This window comes from Sus scrofa, chromosome 13 (genome assembly GCF_054392235.1).
Source record: "Sus scrofa isolate SSC_HxYL_T2T_F1_AM1 chromosome 13, Sscrofa_HxYL_maternal_Yorkshire_Landrace_v2.0, whole genome shotgun sequence".
NCBI classification, from domain to species: domain Eukaryota; kingdom Metazoa; phylum Chordata; class Mammalia; order Artiodactyla; family Suidae; genus Sus; species Sus scrofa.
In genome coordinates this window covers 101174370-101193712 of record NC_139395.1, presented here as the reverse complement: position 1 = coordinate 101193712, position 19343 = coordinate 101174370, and the positions used below count along the sequence as shown (strand labels likewise).

The window sequence follows — 19343 nt, the reverse complement described above, 5'->3', positions numbered from 1 at the left end:
TTTTTCAATTTTAAAAAGTACTTTTGTTCCATTTTAACTGCCTATCTCCATCTTTCACAGGAATATAACTGGAAAGAGGTTTTTAAACGGTGAGGGTGGAGTTACATATTTTATTTTGGCCCTAAATCTATTGTTATTTTGAGAGATAGAATTATTTGATTTCTTGGGTAATATTAACTTCCTAATTTAGACATTTTGGGAAAAAAAATCTCCCAAATTGTGCCCTGAAATGTAAACATTTGTGTAAGAATTCAATCTTTGAAGCGTGTGCAGTGAAAATATCAGAAAAAAATAGGATCTGCTTTTCTTCCTATGGCTTCATTTTGTTTTTGCCTGATGGATATGCATCATGAGGATTTCCCATAACTAAATATTTAGTGATTGTCCCATTATCAGAACTTCTAAGAAATTAATGAAGTCACAGTTTGTTCAATGATATTTGAAAGACAAATATGAAAAGTTAATATCTTAATATAAAATCTTAGAGAATTTTTTCTTTAGCTTCAAAAATATCTATAATGATGCCAGAAAAAAATAGACTCTGAAATGTTACCTATGATTATTTACTTTTAATTTCCCCTCATATTTTCAAATCAGAGAACCAACCAATCAATATTAAAGGGGATAATGAGATAATATAGTAATTTCATCCTTATATTGATATACTATGATAAATGATTTTTATTGAAGAATTTGGTGATAATTTTCTTCCATATCAAAAATATCTAAGCTACATGTAAGCAGACATATGCAAAACTATTGAATGGTATATAAATTAGCAGAGCTCTTCTGAAATCTGGCCTCAAAAGATACATTTCAAGTAGATATTTTTTAAAACATACTTTGATCGGAATTATTTTGAATTCATACTGAAGTTCTTCCCTGCTGGCTCCCTATATTTTTACTTTGCAAAGAGAAAATTAGGAATTTTGTTAAACAGCTTAAGTACATTTAAGAAGAGACCATTTTGGATACTGAATCGTATTTTAATATATACCCTTTAACGATTGGATTTTTTAAATAAAACACTGAACCCAGGAAAAGGATTCCTTAGCTGATATTGACAAAAATTTATATATCTTAGTGTGTCGTTTCTGTGTCAGAGATTGGGTTAAAAGAAGAAATCAGGTTCATGGGGTAGTATGAAGAGGAGCTGTTTTTCAGTATATGGTCTTATACCTTAATTTCAGTAACTCAAAGATATGAAGATGTTGATAACCCCGTGAGCATTCTTTGATATAAATCTAAAACCGAAGTGAAGGTAGAAATTTTTTTTTTTTGTCTTTTTGCCTTTTTTAGGGCCGCTCCCGTGGCATATGGAGGTTCCCAGGCTAGGGGTATAATCGGAGCTGTTGCTGAGCCACAGCAACGCGGGAACTGAGCCATGTCTATGACCTACACCGCAGCTCACAGCAACACCGAATCCTTAACCCACTGAGCAAGGCCAGGGATCGAACCCACAACCCCATAGTTCCTAGTTGGATTCGTTAACTACTGTGCCACAACGGGAACTCCAGAGGCAGAATTTTTTTTTTGCTTTTTAGGGCTGCACTTTTGCAGCATATGGAAGTTCACAGGCTAGGGTCGAATCAGAGCTACAGCTGCTGCCCTATGCCACAGCCATAGCAATGAGGAATCCAAGCTTCGTCTGCAACATACACCACAGCTCACGGCAACACTGGATCCCTAACCCATTGAGCAAGGCCAGGAATTGAATTCACATCCTCAGGGATACTAGCTGGGTTCATAACCCACTAAGCCAAAACAGGAACTCCCTGAAGGCAGAAATTTTAAAGACATTTTAAAAATGAATAATTCACTACAAAAGTGTAAGATCATAGTTGATTAATTTGCTGCTTTTTACTAATATTTGTTGGTAGGATTATATTCCTTATCTTTTACTTTTAAACACATACATATTTACCTACACTTGTGTAAATGTGTAGAATATAGCGTACAAATTATAATGACTATAAGATTACTCAAATTTTAAAATCCTATTTTTAAACTTTGTAAATAAAAATTTTGTATTTCATAGAAAGATGTGAACATACACAGGATCAGACAAAGTTTAAAAAACATAAACTCTGGTTTCTGAAAATTCCTATTTCATCTACTGTACATAGTCATAAACTGAGCAATTTCTAAAATGCATATACTTTATATTTTTTATTAAAGTATTTATAAAGAAGATCCTTGCTTTAATCTGTGCAATCGATTTTTTTTTTTTTTGGTAGGACTGGAAGGAAAAATATATAAACCGTGATTATTCAAAGATTTTCACTGAAAATATTGTCGAACAGGTTTGTTTTAATAATCACTATAATGTTCAGAGCACTTTGCTATATTTTCCAACAGGGATTATTAATGTAGTACTGCTTTAGCAGAGAATGTTGTGAAAGTGGAGAAGCTAAAATTTATATGGCTTAATTAACCAGTTTTATTGCTAATGGGCATATAGTTGTAAAAATGTAGAAAAATGGAGATTAACAGTAACTTTAAGGTCATGTCTTTTTTTACTCCCAAATGACATAACTATCTCAGAAATAAGCATTTTTTGGCAGATTTCTAGTATAGGGCTCTTTCAGTAAAAGTTTGTCTTTGAAAGATATTGGGCTTCAATCTCTTAGAGAAGTCGTTTAAAAAATGAACTCTATTTTAGATTGGTATTCCAAATTGTTGCTAATACCTTATTTTAGAGAATGTAAAGTATCTTCAATTCCGAGATGCTCTGTTATTTTGTGTACTGTGATAAAGGAAAAACACTCAGCCAATTAAAATATGACACAATATTTTCTAGTCATGTAGAATTTCTTTTCTGCATATTGAAAAATTTCTTGTTTTACACATATTATGCATTTCTGTTTTAAACTTATTAAGGCATAGGTGCTATTTTCATAAGGCACTGTTTACACAATAACTTTCCATTTCAGTGGCAAGTCATAGTATGAATCATTTAAGAGCGAGTCAACTCAACCAGTGCAACACCATCTAAATGTATGTACATGCACACACAGATACTTACACACACAAGGTGAGGACAGAATGAATGTTTGATCAAGTGTACATGCACTGTGCCATTAACAACTACATCACAATGGCTGCCAACTGTGATCCAGAACACGTCTTGATTTCACAGATGTTAAAATAAAAAAAAAAAAGTCTTAGAAATTGTTTTAAAAGAAAAAAAACTAACAAAAAATCAAACTCATATTGTTCGTAATAGTAATGTCAGTCAGTAATGTTGGGCAAACTTTTTAAAAAGACGTCTAAATGGAATAAATATTAACTATTCTGTCTGATTACTTTTGAAATGTTTTTTGTTAGTTAGAAAACACAAACTGTTATTCTCTTAATAGTGATGTCATGTTTTGTATATAGCCCTGTCCAGATGTTTTTTGGTTTCCTATATTTTCTGAAAAAGCCTGTGATGAATTGGTGGAAGAAATGGAGCATTATGGCCAGTGGTCTGGGGGGAAGCATCATGTAAGTTGCCATTTCACACAAAAAACTAAAATGTGTATGTGGGGCAAGGAGGGAGGGAGGGGTAGATATTTCCTAGATCTAAATGAAGAAGCTACCCAAGGCTGTCAAGAGAATTCTGTTTTTAGCCTAATTCTGCCACTAACTGTTTAACATTTAATCTATTTGGGCCTCAGTTAATCCCCAGTTGCACTGGGTGGTTGTTAAGGGTCGGTGTCCTCTGGCTAGGGATCGTAAAGTAATATATGTCTGTTGTGTAATGCTGTTTTACTCCAAGACCACTTTTTATTCTCTACATTTCAGTCGGCCATAGTGAAAGTACCAAGGCAGAGTTTATCTGGTTGGCTGCCAAAGCTATTTTTTCATGTAAACATAGGAAGGAGGAATCTGTATGAAAGTCTTTGGTGTAAGTCAGTTTTGCACTTACATTCAGAGTCAAAGACTTGGCCAGAAATGTCACTGTCAGCGATTCAATGCATTTCTTTTCCTCTGAGAACCTTCATGGTACCAAGGAATTTTAGTGGAATTCTCTGGAATATTCCTGCCTCTGCTCAATTATATACCTCAGCTAGTTAGCTGATCAGGAAGACAGAGGTTCAAAGTATGAGGAAGAACTTGAAGTCAAGATAAGGAAGTAAATGATGAAAAATATCATGGGAGGACTTTAGGTGCCATAAAATAGAAATGAGGAGCTTGGCAGGGAAAGTTTTTTTTCAGTGACAGGTAATCCAAAGGGCAGACAAACATAATCCATGCCCATCAAGAGTTTTTTTTTTTTTTTTTAATTATTTTTTAGGGGATGTGGAAAGGCTTTGGCAATCAGTTGTATTTACTTTCTAATCAGACCTCACATATATCTTAAATATGTAGGGATGGAGTCTACTTACTGTGTAGTACTTTGCTTCATCATTAATGAATTTGCAAAGCCATGTTATCCAAGTTATTTTGATAGTTTTGCCATGAAAGCAGATGGTATACCATAATTGAACTATTATTTTTATTGTCTATTACGATCTTAAGGCTAAAAAAAAATTCCAAAATGGTATAAATGTGAATTGCACATGGACCACACTTTATAATGTCATTAATGCTTTTTCTAGGATAGCCGTATATCTGGTGGTTATGAAAATGTCCCAACTGATGATATCCACATGAAGCAAATTGATCTGGAAAATGTATGGCTTCATTTTATCCGGGAGTTTATTGCACCCGTTACACTGAAGGTCTTCGCAGGCTATTACACGAAGGTAGTTATCCTCCTATTCCTGCTGCCTGCCTCCTACCAGTTTTTATGCAAATGTGCTTTTTCGAGTTTTTATTGATAAGAAAATCCATTGGTTTACCTTGCTTTTTAGGGGTTTGCGTTATTGAATTTTGTAGTAAAATATTCCCCAGAAAGACAGCGCTCTCTTCGCCCTCATCATGACGCTTCTACATTTACCATCAACATTGCACTCAATAATGTGGGAGAAGATTTTCAGGTAATTATGGGTTTTAATTTTTACATTTTTTAAAAAGAAATATGTCATTATGAAGAGGCCTTTGCCTTATTTTTTAGATTCTGCTTAGATAGCATCATTTGAGTTTTATCATTCATTAAAAATTAAACCTAGTATGTTGATACATTTTTTTGTTCTATCTTTTTTAGGGAGGTGGATGCAAATTTCTAAGGTACAATTGCTCTATTGAGTCACCAAGAAAAGGCTGGAGTTTCATGCATCCTGGGAGACTCACACATTTGCATGAAGGACTTCCTGTTAAAAATGGAACGAGATACATCGCTGTGTCCTTTATAGATCCCTAAGTTATTTACTTTGCAGTGAATTGAATTCTCTGGTGGAATGGATGACTGGCATGAATATGTCTTTGAAGTTGTGCTTGAGAAGATAAGCCGAATATTTAAATAACTTTCACAGAACAACTTCACTTTTGGGCCAAACATTTGAAAAACTTTTTATAAAAAATTGTTTGATATTTCTTAGTGTCTGCTCTGAGCCTTAAAACACAGATTGAAGGAGAGTAAGGAAAAAAATGTAAAAGCAAATATTTATTTCTATGCCTTACTGTCTCTGAGAATAATGACAATTTTCTGAATTTGTCTTTCAGTTGATAAAGTATTCAGGTACAGATGTACCCATGACAAATGAGACTAATGATATTTTCTTAAAAGGATGGAAAGAATTTTATTTGTCAATATGTATGGAAAATGGATATAAATGAAAATTTCAAAAATTTCCATTTTTTAAATGCTGAAAAACTGGAGTTATAACTGAATTTATATGCAACTAGTTGTGGGAGGGCTTTTTTGACCACCTAACCTTTTACAGTGGTTACTGAAGGACCAATATGATGCAGTGTTTTTCCTTAAGAAACTCAGTACAAAATTCAACTGAAGCGCATATCCAGTGGAAAACATTTTTGTTTAGATTGTCAGAATTTTTTTTTAACATTTGCATTAGAAATCAAGTCTCATGTTCCTTCAGATGAATTTTTCAAGGTGGATTACATTAAGTAGATGTTAGATTTAGGAAAACTGTCAAGCCTTTCGATTTTGTAAAGTACAGAAAGTATTAACTTAAGATCAGCAAGTGTCCTTAAGTCAATATAGGTATTTTTGAAAATTCTAGAAAATAATAAGGAAAAAGAAAATTTCATTGATATTAGTAGTAACATTTTATGATTAAAAAAAACTCTTTTAAGTACTTGAATATTATATCAGGAAAATAAAGTTGGTGAGCCTTTTCTTCTTCCCTTTTGCCCTTGTCTTCCTCCTTACTCTTTTTTTAGGGAGGGTGATTTACTTTCTTGTCTTCCCAGCATAGTCTCCTTTTTATCCTTCTTACTCTTTTTATTACTTTCCCTTTATCCCACTTTTAAAAAATTCCCCAACACAAAAAAAATTTGTGACTTGATTTTTTTTTTTTACCATTATTCTGAGTGAGGTTTAAATATCCTTATTGTAGCTACTGTTTTTAATTTAAAGGTTAAACTTGAAAAAAATTTTAAGTCATGGTGCCAAATTTCATTTTTCTAACACCATGTGTTAGAAAATTATGAAAAATAAAATAATTTAAAATGAGTTTCTGTTGTTCTCTTTATTATTGGTGATTTTCATTAGAAGAGAATGTATGCTGGGGTAACATGACAGACCATCTGGATATAATAGGGTATGGGTTTTTTTTTTGAATTTTGCTTGGTACATTCACTGATGACATAATTTAATGAGCACTCTATTTATTGAATTCCAAATTGAATTGTAATGTCTTCAATTTCAAACTGACTAGGGATTTGAGCTAACTTATTTTACACGTAATGAAATAGAGACAAAAACATTTATTTGGTATATTCAGTGGTGTTTTTCAAGTCCTTACTGTGGGCCAGGCCCTGGCCCAGGATGCAGTGATGAAATAGATGTTATAATTACTGGGAAATGGATTTAGGAAACTTAGGTTTGACCTCTTTTCTATTCTTTGGTGGCATTTAATCATCAAAGTAAATTTCTACTATCCCTAAGCTTGGTTGAATAGATATTTTAGTGATTATATGTGAATTATTTTACTATAATTCAGGGATTCTATTTGAAATATATACTGGTATGTTATGGATACCAGTCATTCAGAACAGACTCTGGTTATAAAAAAACAGTTCTACCAATGCAAGCCAGCTTAATGTTCCTTGTGACATTTCAGAGGAAAGGCATAACCAGATCCTACTTCTTTACAGTTGTAGTATACATGGGTGGTGACTTAATAGTAACTATTTTAATCTCATGCTGTTCCCAGAGATTAGATCAGGGCAATCAGATTTCATGAAATGATATGAAACGTATTTTTTAGAAGAACACTTTATAATTGGTGAGTCAAAGTGTGGCAAATGCCCATAACTAGATCAAAAATTCGAAAGATGGAAACCGGGCAGAATTAGATGGATAGAGAAAGCTGTACCTTGAAACGTGTTCAGCCCTGGCAACCAGCAATCTCTTTTGTTGCTGTGAGTACAAGGTTTTTTTTAATTCCACATATAAGTGAGAACATACAGTGTTTGTCTTTTTCTGTCTGACTTACTTCACTAAGCACAGTGCCTTTAAGCCTTATCTATGTTGTCACAAATGGCAATATTTCCATCTTTTTATGATTGAATAATATCCCACTGTGTGTGTGTGTGTGTGTGTGTGTGTGTGTGTGTGTGTGTGTGTACCATATTTACCTTACCCATTCATCCATTAATAGACACTTAGGTTGTTTCCATGTCTTGGCTATTGTAAATAATGCTGCAGTGAACATGGGAATGCAAAACTTTTGGGGATAATGATTTTGTTCCCTTTGGATATATTCTCAGAAGTGAAATTGTTAGATCATATAATTGTAATTTTTAATTTTTGAGGGAACCTAAATCTTTTACTGTGGAAATACATTTCTGTATTGTTTAAAGAAAAAAAAAAACCATAGAAAGAAAAAAGCAATCTCATATGTAATTTAATTCAAATAAATGGAAGGGTATTGATGCCAATAGTAACTATTAGTGTCTGTAAGTACATGTGTGTATGCGTATATTACCAAAGGCCTTTAGCTGCTAATGGTGGTATTTTTTTCTAATTCTTAGTGTGCATAGGAATGGTGTGAATATTTTTCCCTTAACATAGATACTTTAGTAGTTGTCCAGTACATTAATGTTCTTCACTCTGCCTCATTTTTGAAAACACTGGTGATTTAGCATATTGGTAACTAACCTGAGATGAAGTAGAATAAATATAGAACTGAGCGGTCCATCATAATGACAGAATCTCTTTATATATTCCTTCACTACGAGTTTCCTGTCTGTCTTATGTACTTCTTAATTTCCCTGCTTGCTAAACCTTAAAGCCCAGGTAGATAACATTTTGGGGACCTATCGTTCCTTTGGAATATGGAATAGTCTATTTAACAGATATTTTCAAGTTGCAGGAAAGCCAAACAAAATGTTCAGTTACAGTTGAGAGTCAGTCTCAGTAAATACCTCACTCTGACTAGATGTTGACTACTTCAGAAAAATTAAAGTCTTTAAGACTTCATGAAAGCAGTGCTTGTCAAACAACACTGTTTATCTGTGGTCTTTTAGAATAGCAAGCTATAGACTTAAGTATAACCCTTTATCAAGAAAAAGCCATTGGGTAGAAACAGGAATAACATATAAAGCTCTTTAATGAAAGCAATGAATTTTGGGATTAAATTTGAAGAGAAATACACTGAGAAATAAGTAATGGGAAAAAAAGAAGTAATGAATAGAAAACTGTATAAACAGGATTTAAAAGTGCAAAGTACTGTATAACTAAATTATTCTAATAAAAATAATTAGAAAAATTGGAAAGATGGATATATCAGCTAGGAATGTATAGACTTTATATATTTTAAATCTTCCTGATATTTTTTTAAAGTTTAAAAATTTATATTTTTGTTTTATTCTTAATATATTGAAATTAATTAGAAACTATTCATGAAGTTCCTGTTGTGGCTCAGTGGGTTAAATACTCAGTGTTATTTCCGTGAGGATGCGGGTTTGATCCTTGGCTTCTCTTAGTGGATTAAGGATCAGGCATTGCCACAGTTGTGGCATGGGTCACAGGTATGGCTGGGATCAGATGTGGCTGTGGCTGTGGCTCTGGCCTGGCCTTAGCTGCAGACCGCTGGCCTGGGAACTTCATATGCTGCAGGTGGGGCCATAAAAAAAGAAACAATTTTTGGAAAAGTATTTTCGTGGATGATTTTTAAGGCTTTTTTTTTGTTGTTGACTTTTTAGGGCTGCACCTCTGGCATATGGAGATTCCCAGGCGAGGGGTCAAATCGGAGCTACAGCTGCTGGCCTATGCCACAGTCACAGCAATGTGAGATCCGAGCTGCATCTGCAACCTACACCATAGCCCACAGCAATGCTGGATCCCTAGCCCACTGAGCGAGGCCAGGGACCCAACCTGCCTCCTCATGGATGCTAGTCAGATTTTTCTCTGCTGAGCTATGATGGGAACTCTGCAGTTTTTTTGGGGGGGGTTGGTTTTTATTTTTTCATAAATCAAGTAACAATTATTTTGGCATGCTATTCTATCTTTACTGAAAAATGGTTGACTAAAAAATCTGATTGCTTTAAAATATTTGGAAAATTAAAAAATAAATTTTGCCTATTTAAAATGTAAAACAAATGTAAAACATTTGTTTAAAACAATGTAAAACAAATAAGTAACCAACTTGAATAGTTTTAACGGGAAAAATGGAAAACATCAGGCATGTTATCATAATTTAAGGAAAATATCGTTCCTTTCAAATGATCCTCATCCCAAAGTAAATATTAGATTGCAAAAAGTGAATTAAGGGATGGAGAAGTGTTGCAAGACATGTTTCCTTGAAAATCCATCTTGTCCTTCTTTACTTTATCCCATCTTCTTGTCTTACTTTATCCCATCTTCCTTCTTGGAGAAACAGTCACAGTGCTGGTAAATGACTTAAGCTTAAGAGCAAAGACCTAAAGGCATAAGTGACTTAAGCTTAAGAACTGTTATGTGCCTAGAGGTCAGAGTAAGAGCTTAACCCTTTACCACCTAAGTGGCTTTCTAAACAAACCCTGTATCATCCACCCATAGCCACTCCTCACTTGATCTCAAAATAAAAGCAGTGTGGTTTCTTGAGGCAGGGCTCTTGGTCCCTGAGATCTGGAGTTCCCTGGCGCTCTTGGTCCCTGAGACCTTGAGTCCCTGGCTCCCACCTTTACTTAAGATAAATGTCTCTGTGTCTTGTTTTATGTTAACTATTTTTCCTTAAGTTCCACAGCACCCATTCTTCAGCCCCATCCTGCTGAGCTGGCCCCGGCAGAGAAGGAGAAAAAAAAAAAATCATGTAGATCTGTACAAGTAATGAACTTCTCTTAATTAGAAAATAATTTAGAAAATAATTTTAAAAGATATTTTTCTGATTTAAATTCAGTAACTTTTCCTTTGGTAATGTAATGTAAAATGGTGGAAAGAATCCTTAAGGAAATCACCTCATGGTATAAAATCCCGCACTTACTCAGGAGAATTTTATATTCCACAGAGCTTAACTTCTAAGTGACAAGTGGACAATTAAATCATAACTTTCATAGGCTGAGCATAAGGTTAGATAATTGATTAATTGAAAATGAGCAAAATATTAAAATGAGTTTATTTGATTAATTTTTGCTTTCTTTTCATTTGTGCTTACATAGTTTATACATTTTATAAATCTTGCCAAATTGTGACATCAGAGCCCCACCTTGTGGCCAGTGTTGATAACTAATAGTCTAAATTGCAAGCAAAAAGCAAGAGCCTTAAATTTTTCAAGTTCATGCTTTCAGAGTTCACTCATGACTCAGTGATTGATGGATGCAGTGTTGTCACTGCAGTGGCTTAGGTGGCTGCTGTGGCATGAGTTTGATCTTTGTCCTGGGAACTTCCACATGCCCCAGGTGTGGCCAAAAAAGAAAAAAAAGTTCATGCTTTCAAAAAAAAATTTTAAGGCTAATATAAATAAAAATGATATAAATTGTATGTTTGCTTCAAGAATTCCTTTTTTTAAATTTTTATAGATATAAGGTTTTAAAAGGATAAATTGGGACACTTTATTCTGAAATAAGAGAGAATTAGCATCAGTTCCATTTAGTATTGATGAAGTAATGTGTTTGCTGTAGTTTATCTACTCTGGAAACTGCTAATCTATGTTCACTAGGTAATATGGGCCAATTATAAAATCAGTATAGAAATCAACAGACTCAGTTACAACTGATATAGTCATTGGATTTGAGTAGACAAAATAACTTACATGACATTAAAAAACTTCCTGAAATTTCTATGTTAAAAGCAAATATATTAAAAAGAAATTTCTTTGTGGCAGGGAAAGGTAAATCACATTTTTTTTCCTCATAGCATAGGGCTAGTAAAGTACAGCAATGAGGACAGATTTCCTGTGGCACAAAAATTGAATGATTCAGACAAGCTGGGAAATAGTAATCTCTGTTTTCATTTGTTGAGGATTAAGGAAGGTGTACTAGAGCAGTTCTAACTTGCTCCAGCTCTCAAGTGTTCAGATGTTGCCCTCACATCCTTTTTGATCATCTTTTCCTCCTTTGAGTAGCCTTGCACCCTGGCTGCTTGACTGAACTCAGCTGCTGCCCATCTCACTCTAGAGTGACTGCACTGATTTTCACATTGTTCCAAGATGGCTTTCCTTTTGATCTTCTGTGAGCTAAGAGGAGAGGCTATTTTAAAATATATGTATCATTGAAATTTTAATGGTTTGGCATCTGTGATAACAAGTCTTCAGAGATTGTCTTCAATGACCTGTGCCTCCCAGGATTCATACCTCTGCACAGTTCCCTGTCACCTTGAATCAGGTCAGCCTTCTCTGACCAATGAGGTGCAGTAGAATTGGCCCTGCATCACTTCCAAGTTGAGTCATGAGAGACCTTGCGGCTTTGATCTACTGGAACATTCCCTCCTAGGCACTGCTTCTAGAATCCAGGTGCCATTCTGGGGAGAGCCCATGTCACATACAAGCAGTCTAGCCAACAGCAGAAGCTCAGCTCTTCCTTCACTTGGCACCATATAAAGTGGATTATTGGGACATGGAGCCCAGTCAGACCTTCAAATGACTGTTGTCACTATGGTGGACTTCTGCCTGCAACCACATGTGAGTCCCACCCAGCGGAGCCTAGTCAATCCACAGAGCCATGTGAAGCAAAGATAACATTGTTTTAAGCCACTAGGTTCTGTATAGTGTATTACTCAGCAATAAATTCTGAAACAGGGATAATTACCTATACTACCTCTCTAACTGGCCCTTTTTTTCTGAGGACTTACCATGCTGGGTTGTTTATTTACCTTTCATTTTCCTCAGTAAGGCCATAAGCTTCTTGAAGGAAGGGATTGGTTCTCATTCAGTCTTTTCAGTTTTAGAGATTAGCATATAGCCTGGCATACAGTAGGCACTGCTATGTGTGAATGAGTAATTTGGAGTTGGTTTTATGTCTGAGATTTTGTTGTTTTCGAATCAAAATGATCCTTGAAGGAAACAGGAGTTTTGAATTTAACAGACCAAAAATAAGAATAAATCTGTGTGTACCTTGGCTATGAGGTACGAGGTAAAGACTGGAGAAAGATTGTGCAGTTTGTTCCTGAATCAAGGGGTATGAGGTGACCCCAAGTTGGAAAGAGTGATGTACAAAGATGTTACAAAGAGAACCCCATGTCACTGTTACCTTCAGCATCTGGAGCAGAAGGACAGAGACAGGAGTGAGCAGTTTATGAGTAGCCTGCTTAGTGGCTCTATGTGTATTAACAGACTTTCAATAAGTATTTTGAATTGAATGAATTTGGTTCTACACAACTTAAAAGAGGTTTTAGTAAAATGCAAATGCATTGTATCTACAGACCAAAAACTCTATTTTTATCATCCCACTTTAAGAAAAAGTTCTAAAGTAGAAACATATGAAGCAGTAGATTTCCAAATACCAAGGAGAGTGTGTCCTTGAGGTATATTTTCATTGGAACTGCTATTGTTACCATAGTTACAGGTGGCACTCTTCATTGCGTGTGGCTTGTGGATTTTAACCAAACACCATTTTAACATCTCTTCAGTCTGGTGCTAGAAATATGATCAGTAATGGAATTAAAACTTTATAATTTGAAAAGTATGAACCTGTATTAATCCATTAAAAATGAATTGTTTAGGAGAGCTGCACTGGATAATGTCAGAAAGGAAAAACAGAATTCAGAAACTTCTTGACTACATGTCAGTAATAGTTTGAATAAGTGGACTTGGGAAAAAGTATTTTTATACAAAGGCAGAGGAGATTTTTTTTTTTTTAACTGTTTAAAATTGTTAAAGGAGTTCCCATCTTGGCACAGTGGTTAATGAATCCAACTAGAAACCATGAAGTTGCGGGTTCAGTCCCTGCCCTTGCTCAGTGGGTTAAAGATCCGGCGTTGAGGTGAGCTGTAGTGTAGGTTGCAGACGCGGCTCAGATCCTGCGTTGCCGTGGCTCTGGTGTAGGCTGGTGGCTACAGCTCCGATTAGACCCCTAGCCTGGGAATCTCCACATGCTGTGGGAGCGGCCCAAGAAATAGCAAAAAAAAAAAAAAAAAGACAATAAATAAATAAATAAATAAAATTGTTAAAGAACTTGGCAGCTCTGAGACTTTTAAAAGATAACAAATAGTGAATTCAAGTGTGTTAGGTGATAAAGACATGGGTGAAAGCAATGGGATCAAGGAGTTACAATCAACTTAATTATATTACAAGGTGAGAATGTGAAAAATGGACTTAAACCCACATCTAACTTGCCATTGATTAGAAAGGTTACATCTCCCAATTTGGGACATTTGTTTTGGCCTTAAGATTTCAGATTTTATTATTTTTGGAAAGCATGCTGTGTGCACTGTTTTTCAAATTGTTTCATCCTTCAACAGACTGTCTTGCAAATATTTAATCCAATGCTTCATTGTTTTTTTAAGGTCTGAAATGAGGACAAGAAGTGCAGAAAATGTACTTGTCTGTGTGATATGATTAATTGGTATCTGCTCTCAGATGCTTGTAAGCCAGAATCTAAATCTTTAGTCATGGTTTACATTTGTGACAGTTACATGGACTTTTCTCTGAATATCCTTACGCTTCCCAGATTTTCCGCCCACTCATAGGTGGGGTTTTATGAATATTTTGGCCAGTGGCCTACGAACAGAAGTGATGTGGATCTCACTCCCTCCCAAGGCCAAACATTTAAGAGCCCATTGTAATGACCCTTGAAGCATGTATACTGAGATATCTGGATCCCAAGTCACTATTTGACGGGGAGTTTCCCTTAAAGAGGTGCCAGGCCCACAATAGATAAGTGTGAGAAAGAAGTAAGTTTTACATGCTAAACCACTGGGGTTTCCGGGCTTGTAAGATGGCTTGTTTTTACCTAATTATATATTTGAGAAAAGGATACATATTTCAATTGAAGATAGATTTAGACATGTATTGATTTAAAATAATAAAAACAGAGTTATTTTAGGGTTAAGTGATTTAATTGGTATTGTCTGACAATAAACTCTCAAGATTGGAGTGGTCTTAAAATCAAGGTAGTCTAAGCTCTATTCTGTGCTCATCTAAACAAATCCCTTTCAAGTCTCCCTGGTTGATGATAAAGCCAACTGTAATGGAAAAATTCATTTAGTGAATATTTGTTAGGTGTCTCTTACATGCCTAACATTGTTCCTAATATAAAAATTTGATTTATAGGGAGCTCCTGTTATGGCTCAGTGGAAATGAATCCGACTAGGAACCATGAGGTTGCAGGTTTAATACCTGGCCTCGCTCAGTAGGTTAAGGATCTGGCATTGTCATGAGTTGTGATGTAGGTCACAGACACAGCTCGGATCCCACATTGCTGTGGCTGTGGTGTAGGCTGGCTGCTGTAGCTCTGATTTATTCGACCCCTAGCCTGGGAACTTCCATATGCCATGGTGTGGCCTAAAAAGCAAATAAATAAATAAATAAATGAAAATTTCGTTTATAAATGCTATTTATCATCCTTGCATTACAATCCATTGATGGCTAATTATTGAATCCTGACACAGAAACAGCAAAGTTTTTTCTTAACTGTGCTAAAATCTGTTTTTTGTAACCTTTTTTTTATGGCTGAAGTTGCAGCATATGGAAGTTCTCTGGCCGGGGATCAAATCCTAGCTGCAGTGTGGCAAAGCTGGATCCTTTAACCCACTGTGCTGGGCTGGGATTGAACCAACCTGCACCTCCACAGTGACCAGAGCCATGGCAGTTGGATTCTTAACCCATTGCTTAACCCAGTGTTGTTTTAGAAAGTTTGGCAGCAGAACGCTTTGAATTTCCCATTGCACCATAGCGGAAACTCCTGTCTTTTGTAACATCTAGTTAATGTTTATATTTGTACATTTGAAAATAACATAAAAATAATGCCTTTTAATATGGACTTATATTTCAAATGTGTAACAGCAGTAATCACAACTGTTCCCTCTCTCCCCTCCATCCCCTATGTCTCACCCTATTTTCTTTACCACACTTAAAATATCAGATTCTTCCCTAGTCCTTTACATTGACAGACAAAAATAACCAATTTCTCCCAAGGGTATAATATGTCCAGAGACTTGACCAGATGGTCAATTTAGACTTGGTGCAGTCACACAAAGAGCTCATGGCTATAGACAGTCTCGGCTCCAGTCAATGGTCTGAATTCCCTCAGTTTTTGTTTCTTCTGCTTTAGCTCTGAAAGCACAGACACAGTTTGAGAAATTCCAAGAAACTTCAAGATGTCCTCTCAGGTCATTCGCACAGTGGGAAAGCAAAGGTCGCATAAACCAGCCTTCTTCCCATGTCACTTGACCTCTACTTGAGGGTTTGCAGATTGCTCATCTGTGGTTGGAAAGCTCTTATTTTAAGGATGCTTTTCCTCACGTCCAGCTGATATCAGTTTCACTCCTAACTCCTTCCTGTTGGCTCTTATTATGCTTTCTGAAAGGACGCAGATGAAGCTGAAAGCCTTCTCCATGTGTTAATGATGCAAATGGATGATGGTTTTCCTGAGTCTGCCCTCCAAGGTAAAGCTTTCAGGTTTTCACAATCATCTCATCACCTTGTCCTCTGTGACTCCCTGCTTCTCTCTCCTTTGTCAACATCACACGTCACAGGGTGTCCCCTGGAAACCTGACTACTGAAGTGATTCTGATTGCCTCCTTTGGTCTGGTCACTTTACTTCTGCATATAAAACCCAAGGTTTTTAATCATCTTTTATAGGGGTCATACCACAAGGATTTAAAAGAAAACACTGGATTAGTGGTTTTTCAAACCCGGTTGCACATTAAAATCACCTGGGGGAGCATTTTAAAAAACGCTGGTGCCCATGCTCTAGCCCTGACCAAATACACCAGAATCTCTGGGGGTAAGGCCCAGGTATAGATGGGTATTTTTTTAAGTGCTTCAGTGATTTTAATGTGTAGTAGTGAGTTTTGCTCTTAAAGAAGGTTCCTCTCAACCTGTATGTAAATTAAATTTTTAAAATTTGAATGTAACTTTTGCTCTGTTCCAGTTTGATTATCTCTGATAATAAGAGTCTCAGAATTTCAAAATGCAATTTTGTGAGGTCAGTCTTCAACAATCTTCAACAAAGCTAGAACATTAAAATTACTAAAATGTCCATAAAGTATTTTAAAAAGTTTGGGAAAAAATTTGAAATTATAAAGATTAATTTCAGTGTAATGTTTCTTATGTTTTTGGATTTATGCATAATACAATTTGTACTTATGTGAAAGCACCCTACCATCATATTATGAATAAATTTGAATAATTGTTGTTAGCAAATGACATAGTCCAGTAAGCATGGGATACAAAAATGGTTTTCCAAATTCAAGTTCCTTCCAAATAAGACAAGCATTAATCCTATGCTAGTTAGTTCTTTTTTTTATTATTAAAACACTGAATTTAAGTCCTATCTAAAATAAACTATTTTTTATTCCTTTAACTTTGATATCTTTCAGCTGTTAAAAGGAGTGTTGTTTTAGAAAGTTTGGCAGCAGAACGCTTTGAATCTGGCCCATCTGAAATTAATCAGTGTTGAGTAAGAGTTAAGGGGAACAACCGCAGTTATTTAAATTTGCATCTCTGGGAAATTTGGCAAAGACTTTTTTTTTTCAAAATTGTTAAGATTGCTCGAGTATTGCAGTGTAGTGAAATAGAATTTCATAAAAATCAGTGTTGTTGGCCCTTCATTTAAAAGACCAGGAGCAGCCCTCATGCTGCATTCCACATTATTCTTGGTATATGGAGTACATTGTTGAAAATGATCATGATGTACAGTTCTGAAGGCACTAGTTCATAGGCTAAGATGTCAGGTATTGTTCATAGTATCTTCCATACCTACTTAAAGTGAATTAGGGATAGTCCAAAAGAATAATGTTAATACCATTAAAATGAAGATATAAGAGGTCAGAAAACATGAAGAGAAAGTGGTGAGAAGTTTACTGCAATTGCACACAAAACTTATCACGATTTCTTTATAGCAAAGACAAAAGAAGAAACACATGGGTTGTATAAACAGAGGCCTTTTTATTTTGCTACAAAGGCAATTTTCACTACTCAACTCCTCATCTTTCATTTTGTTTTCTATTTCTGTCTGTATTAACCTTTCACCTAGAGATTCAGTCTTGCTTGCTTTCAACTTAGTTCTAATCCTCTCTTTGCTCAAGGGCTCCAAGTAGTTCAAGCAGCAAGTTGACAGTGATACTTGTTTAGCTTTGACTTGTTTCCCTTCAGATTTGTTAACCAAGTTTTATTTTGAGCCTATGGAGAAATCATATACTTCATTTATTAGAACCCAATTTGTCTTGTTCCTGTCTCTGAACACCTTTCTAGATCCCTTCATTCTCATTGCTGTTACCCTGAGACTGGTGTCCTATCAAGGACTAGGGTCAGTTTGTGCTTTACAGATATACCAGTGAGATTTTGTCACATGAAAGACTGTATAACAAACCACTCCCAAAGTACAGTGCCTTAAAAATAATTTCAAGTATCTATGAATTGCCTGGGCTTAGCTTAAAGGGGTTTTCTTTCCTACAAGTCTCTATTTCTCTCCCAGGCCTAGTGGGCTAATCCCAGTTTGTTTCCCTCATGGCAGCGGTAGAGGTAAGGTCAAGTGGAGACACAGAAGAACTGTTGGAACTGACACATCACTTTTCATAATGTGGAATGACACTTCCACATTATTCTTTGGCTAAAGCAAGTCATATTGCTAAATGTAAACTGAAGGATGAAAAAATACTAGGGAGCTCCTCTCGTGGTGCAGTGGAAACAAATCCGACTAGGAACCATAAAGTTGTGGGTTCTATCCCTGGCCTCGCTTCTCAGTGGGTTAAGGGTCTGGTGTTGTGGTGAGTTGTGGCGTAGGCTGGCAGCTACAGCTCTGATTAGAACCCTAGTCTGGAAACCTCCATATGCCACAGGTGCGGCCCTAAAAAGACAAAAAAAAAAAAAAAAAAATGTACTTAGGGCAATTCCCACTGTGGATCAGTGGGTTAAGAATCCAACTGCAAGAAGCTGAAAGAGAATGGATGTGTGTATATCTATATTAATTTATTGTATTGCAGAAATTATCACAACCTTGCAAATCAACTATACTTCAATAAAACTTTAAAAACTTTAAAAAAAAAAAAAAGAATCCAACTGTAGTGGTTTGGGTCACTGTAGAGGTACAAGTTTGATCCCTGGCCCAGTGCAGCAGTGGGGATCTGGTAGTGCTACAGCTATGGCATAGGTCATGGATTCCCATGGCTTCAATCCCTGGCCTGGGAATCTACATATGCTATGGGTACAGCCATTAAAAACATATATATGCTTGGAAACTAAGAGAAGATGCATGTCAGAGAATGTTCCAGGAAGAAGGATTGTTGAAAAGTATAAAGTGTCTTTAAAATACATTAAAAAATATTATAATTTAAAAAATTAATTGATGTACAGTTGACTCTTGAATGAGGCAGGAGTTAGGGGCACTGACCCTCATGCAGTAGAAAAGCCAAGTAAGATTTTACAGTCAGCCCTCAGTATCCCCTGTTCCACATCCACGGATTTAACCAACCATAGATTTTGCAGTACTGTAGCACATACGGAGGGTGAGGGTGGGGGGATAAATCTGTAATTGGGCCCATGCAGTTCAAACTCTGTGGTTCAAGGGTCAACTGTATTACCAAATAACTATTGTGACATATGCTAGTAGGATGCTGTTTCAGTTATTAACTCATTTCTTTCAATAAATATTTGAGGGCCCAGTGCAAAAACATCTAATTTGCCTTTTCTTCTGATTCGTCACATAAATGC

General features: G+C 35.7%; 1 protein-coding gene across 11 annotated transcripts in view; it reads left to right on the top strand.

Annotated features, from left to right (window-relative positions):
* PLOD2 (procollagen-lysine,2-oxoglutarate 5-dioxygenase 2) overlaps positions 1–6562 on the top strand; it is a 110176-nt gene extending 103614 nt beyond the window's left edge. For 6 of the 11 annotated variants that reach the window (XM_084989997.1, XM_084989996.1, XM_021069587.2 and 3 more), the window contains 5 exons: positions 2238–2303; positions 3382–3486; positions 4584–4730; positions 4839–4964; positions 5132–6562. In XM_084989997.1, the coding sequence (XP_084846123.1) occupies positions 2238–2303; positions 3382–3486; positions 4584–4730; positions 4839–4964; positions 5132–5287 (600 nt within the window). In that variant the 3' untranslated portion in view covers positions 5288–6562. Of the gene's footprint in view, positions 1–1330; positions 2304–2933; positions 3487–4583; positions 4731–4838; positions 4965–5131 lie in introns of those variants that run through there. The other 5 variants (XR_014824115.1, XR_014824114.1, XR_014824112.1 and 2 more) reach the window with 2 other exon arrangements.
* Positions 6563–19343: the final 12781 nt, after the last annotated feature.